At 38.7% G+C, this 6,000-nt stretch overlaps 1 protein-coding gene across 1 annotated transcript in view; it reads right to left on the bottom strand.

Moving 5' to 3' along the window:
- Positions 1–3,852, bottom strand: part of sltm (SAFB-like, transcription modulator) — a 49,524-nt gene extending 45,672 nt beyond the window's left edge. Inside the window, 1 exon segment of the mRNA XM_051920276.1 lies at positions 3,686–3,852. Within this exon segment, the coding sequence (XP_051776236.1) occupies positions 3,686–3,820 (135 nt within the window). The 5' untranslated portion in view covers positions 3,821–3,852.
- Between the last annotated feature and the right edge of the window lie 2,148 nt (positions 3,853–6,000).

The following is a 6,000-nucleotide window of genomic DNA, read 5'->3' on the forward strand; positions in this document are numbered from 1 at the left end:
TGCCCAGACAAATTCATATTGTTACGAAAGCCAAAAGGAGACATAACATTATACTACATAGCTGCATCAAATAAAACATGCAACTCAATGCAGTTGGATCTTACTGAATTTCATTTTGTGGGAGGGAGGAAAAAGAAACTAGATGCCATTCCATCTCTGGACATATACGGGATACACACGGAAGACAACTCAATACACTTAGCTTAGTTGTACATCTTTGGACAATGGAAGGTCAACTTAGAGCACGAACAAAACTCAGAAAGGGAGGATGGAAACAGGGGAACAACAAATCCATACAGTGACCATCACAACTAATAACTCAATCTATGCCCAACCTCAACACAGAACCAACACTACACCAATAAACTATAGAGCCATCCTAGTTTAAGACAATATAAATAAGTTCTATCATAACAATTCACACAAGTCTGCAGCAAAAATTCAAAACAAGCTTCCCCTGAGAAAGCACATGTGGCAATTGTCCAAGAAAAAACAAAATGTTAGCTTCACTTAAAACATTTTTAAAATGTGAAATTGGTGTACTGTTTAAAGAGCATGTTGTAATGATCTTCTTTCAGAGTAAAAGTTCTAACAAGATATTCCATTTTAGCATCTACAGAGTTAGTCGGTATAAACTTCTTGCAGCCATTAGTTGAAGTAGTAGTGGAACCGACTATGCAATGCCCACATTTCAAATGCAACATACTAGTCTTAGGAAATTCATTCAGCTTTGACTGTTTTCAACCCACTACCACAAAATTCAAGATTTACTCCCAATATACTGCAGTGAATGCATGTAAGCAAAATATTTAAATTTGTTCAAAAGCCATTTTATATACATTACTTTTTAGGCTACATCTTTTGAAAGGTCATATTCAACATTTGTTCCCATATACTCAGTCTTACACATGTGCTGCAGACTCGTGTAATCTTTAACACTGCCAGTTTCTAAAGACTCTGGCAGTCCAAGAGAGGGGTGCTACAGCAAACTGCTAGATATATCATATCAGCAATTAGACCTGGGCCTATATTTATCAAGAATCTCACATACTCCAAGGAACTGCACTAAAAGTCACACTAGGATAAGAAGTCGTCCTCCCCACAGTAGGTTAAGTATTTATGAAGCATCCTACGGACAGTCTCAGTGAGAAATTGGAGGCCACATCTGAGAATGAAGGACTTTGTGACTTCATGAATCTCCTTGCCATACATGAATACTGGAGATGTTTTGTACTTTTCTGAAACCAACATGGAGGCTACACCACAAAGATAAAATAGGAGAAAAACCAGTAATGTAGGACGCTGTGCCTAGATGCATGATATTGTTGCCTCTTTTGAACATTGTGAATAATATTGTAAAAGACAAGAGAAACACGCACCAAGTTAAAGCCCAAAAACAGGCACATTTAACATTAAGTGCTCCAGGGATTGTTACTTCCTTGCACTCAATGCTTGTTGGTATAGTCTCCAGCTTCCATCATGCTGCTCGGGAAAAAGCAGGTTTACAAAATAGATGGATGGATCTCCTTCCCGCTGCAATGCCAAGAAAAAACACCTGGTAAAGAAACGATTTTACTGAAACTAGCCACAGTTATCATTGTGCAGTTTCTGAAGCCACCCTTGCAGCTTCCTAATTTACTTTCAAAGTGCCATGCCGCTCTCCGCAATTCCACCCTTATCTTCTGCAAGGCTTGATTTATGCAATACCCCCTAGAGTCTCTGCATGCCTACTTGAACCTTCCCATGCTTTTAAAAACCTAACAGGAATATTCCAGGGGTTCACATAATGCAAAGCGCTGGGTGCCTGTGTGACATTTTGATATCAATCATCCATTCAGCCCTGCTTATCTTTAGGGTAATAATGTGGGTTACTACAATATACTTTGTACCCACAACCACATATGGGACAATACTGTAATACAAGATGTGATCCACAAATGTGTATCCTTCCACAATTAAGGCAACTATCTTAATGCATATTGCAATTTTCATTAATCAAGCTTGATTTAAAAATACCTCGTGTAGTAGTGGAAAATTATATACATTGTATTGTATTACCTCACGCTTTGTAAGGGCATTTAAAGCTTCGTACAAAATTCTTGAAATGCTCAGCTTTCCTATACACAAATTATTGCTATTGCAAAGCTGTACTTTACAAGTTACACTTTCATTTCGACAGACAGAACATAGCTTCTCCATGTACAAGGAGTGATAACGTATTGTACAAAATTTGTGACGTATTTATTCTCCATCACTGTCAAATCAAAATCTTTTAAAGAACTTGTTGTCCAGCGTTGTCAAAAAATACCAATCTTCCCGGGATGACCGTGCTGATCTCTGTCTAAATACCATATTCTGGTAACTACTAGCGAGTTAGGACAGCTCACGGACCTTCCTAAATCATGGTGAAGTTACTGCAAAAGAACGTTCCCAAATTTGCGAAAACTGATGAATGCTTTTAGGACCAAACTGAATCACAGATTTTTGAGCAAGTTAGTACTATTTCTCTGCTCTGTGGCGGACTCTGGTTTCAATTGCTGGTTGGGTTGCTTTAGTGTGGAGAGAGCACTTGTGGAACTTCCGAGGATAATCTGTGTATCCCCCCATGTCTAAAACATGTTAGCAAGTTGATTTGACATGCCATAAGATAGCCTTGTGAACTCTTGTCCTAAAACAAACTGACACCCCACCCAGTACGGGTACAGTTCTTAAGCAAACGGACACCTTGTACGACCGTAGCGAGAAAAATATGACTCACAGAATTTGGTCATAACTTTCTCAACTTTGAAAGTGCTTGAATTAAAAACTTCAAGGTCAATAACCCATTTTGTATTAACATTGGTTACTTTCATTTCTTAATTTATAATACGTGCCCGCTCTTCTTTTAGACTGCGAGCCGTCTTCAAAATTTTAACTGGTCACCCTTTCTTACACGTTTGGGATCAAAGCTGTTCCCACGGTGTTCTATGTTCATCTGTCAATTTCTGACATACAACTACGTGAAAATCCACGCCAGAGAAACAGTTGTACGACACTCTCCCTCACAGCGTTGCATAAAGCATGAAGTCTGACGTAAAAAACTATTGAATGGACTCGCAATGGGCAAATCTCTCGAGATCACGCCACCAGATGCAGAATACTTAATTACTTGTGTTAATATCAATGCATACCGCTTATACAAGTGCGTCGCAACTTTTAGATGACTTAAAAAAGAAACTGAAAAAGAAACGATCACATCTCTGAATTGAAACTGCGAAGTAACATTTCCAATTCCCACTCATCCGCCCATCAAGAAAGTCAAATAATTGTTAGATTAAAAGAATTTATATTAAAGTGCTTCACATACCCAAAGAAAACAGAGAAATGGGCAAGCTTGGAGCACGAAAAAGCTCCACAACCAAAGCAGCCTCAAATATCCCCGCCCCCTGGTACTGCCAACAATGCGCAGGTAAACTGGGTCAACCTCGCATCTTAACATTTCTTTTTCAGCCTCAACTGGACTCTCGGTATCATAGTCTTACAAAGCACATCAATAAGCTAAACAATTAATTAGCAAAGAATGTGACCACAAACACAAAATAAAACACCTGGATGTACATAACTGAAAAGGCCTCTTCCCCTCCCCCTTAAAAAAATGTTTGCTGCTGTATGAATTTCCAAGGTGGAATCCTAGATATACCAGTACCTGCTTTAGCCTTGTAATTAAAACATTCTTGACCCCATTAACATCGAGATTGCGCCGTTTCAACTCAGTTTTCAGGTCAATAACGCGTAAGTCAGTTATCTTCTTGGTCTCAGTAACAACAGCCGCCGACGCCATTTTCCAATGAGAGGCGATCAGCTCCCAAGCTGGTTGTATTAATGGAACTACAGAGGTTCCCGGATGCAGAGACGCGCACGAGAATTTGACGTCACCGTGCAGGAGTACGTCAATCACTTTTCTAGCTGGCCACGCCCAAAACGTTTGTACGTCAATGTCTCTACTCTCTCTCCTGCCGCTAACTCACCGAGAGTCTTATTTTGAAATAAAATAATTATAATTTATGGTCCATTATTTTACACGACCGTTTCTCAAAAATTGAGAAGTAGACTTTAAGATTACATTAATAAAATCATTCGGACTATTCAGACCGTTTATATCTGTTGTAAAGATTTTCAGACTACCGTGAATAATTCTTCTGCCTTTTTAAAATTATTACAGCATTAATTTGAAACCGTTATGAATCCCAGTATAGCAATTGCGAGGTTCTGAGAAGGATATTGGTATTAATTAATTCTTCCATAACAGAACACGTTTAATCCAGTTCAGGGTCATCAGTCATTTAAATGACGCATTTTTGGCAGAGACGGCATTTAAACACGATGCCCAGATTTATTGCTTCTATTTTAAAATTTAAACAAATTTTCAAGGTAATACTCTTCAATAATACCTACACTTGAAAAAGAAATGTTTTCACGAAACACTGAAGGTCCTGATGGTTAATTGATGAACACTGACAATTTACGACGAATTTTTAAGCCCTTGAATACAAAAAATCCTATATTTGTCATAGTGTCTTGCTAAAAAAACACTATTCCATTCTTGCATTGTACAATATTATTTTGCTATATTTTCGAATTCTGTCCAGGCATTGTTTTTGCCCGATTATTGTCCCCAGCTGTCTCGTGAACATGCCCTGATAAAGCAGTTTCAGAAAATAGAAGAATGGATAGATATTGTTATTCTAACATTAAAATAAAATTAGAATGTAAGCTAGAACGCATCACTTTTTCCACATTTTGTTATGTTACAGCCTTATTCCAAAGTTTACTTGAGGTTTTTGCAAATTTATTAAAAATAAAAAAACAGAAATCGCATGTACATACAGTGGTGTGAAAAACTATTTGCCCCCTTCCTGATTTCTTATTCTTTTGCATGTTTGTCACACAAAATGTTTCTGATCATCAAACACATTTAACCATTAGTCAAATATAACACAAGTAAACACAAAATGCAGTTTTTAAATGATGGTGTTTATTATTTAGGGAGAAAAAAAATCCAAACCTACATGGCCCTGTGTGAAAAAGTAATTGCCCCCTTGTTAAAAAATAACCTAACTGTGGTGTATCACACCTGAGTTCAATTTCCGTAGCCACCCCCCAGGCCTGATTACTGCCACACCTGTTTCAATCAAGAAATCACTTAAATAGGAGCTGCCTGACACAGAGAAGTAGACCAAAAGCACCTCAAAAGCTAGACATCATGCCAAGATCCAAAGAAATTCAGGAACAAATGAGAACAGAAGTAATTGAGATCTATCAGTCTGGTAAAGGTTATAAAGCCGTTTCTAAAGCTTTGGGACTCCAGCGAACCACAGTGAGAGCCATTATCCACAAATGGCAAAAACATGGAACAGTGGTGAACCTTCCCAGGAGTGGCCGGCCGACCAAAATTACCCCAAGAGCGCAGAGACGACTCATCCGAGAGGTCACAAAAGACCCCAGGACAACGTCTAAAGAACTGCAGGCCTCACTTGCCTCAATTAAGGTCAGTGTTCACGACTCCACCATAAGAAAGAGACTGGGCAAAAACGGCCTGCATGGCAGATTTCCAAGACGCAAACCACTGTTAAGCAAAAAGAACATTAGGGCTCGTCTCAATTTTGCTAAGAAACATCTCAATGATTGCCAAGACTTTTGGGAAAATACCTTGTGGACTGATGAGACAAAAGTTGAACTTTTTGGAAGGCAAATGTCCTGTTACATCTGGCGTAAAAGGAACACAGCATTTCAGAAAAAGTGAAAAATAGTGCTCCTGTGTAGTATAATTATCTCCTGTACAGTCATCAGTTCATCAGTCCACACCTTGAAACCTGCCCAGTCATTCAATACATAAGACACAATGTTCCTCCGGATATCAAGAGTGAGCCTGATATGGCCGTGCAATATGTAACACAGAGAATGGAAAAGGCAGTCGCCATCTCCGGGCATGGAAACCACTCAGTAAGTGACAGTTCTTTG

The sequence above is a fragment of the Erpetoichthys calabaricus genome, chromosome 17 (assembly GCF_900747795.2).
Source record: "Erpetoichthys calabaricus chromosome 17, fErpCal1.3, whole genome shotgun sequence".
NCBI classification, from domain to species: Eukaryota; Metazoa; Chordata; class Cladistia; order Polypteriformes; family Polypteridae; genus Erpetoichthys; species Erpetoichthys calabaricus.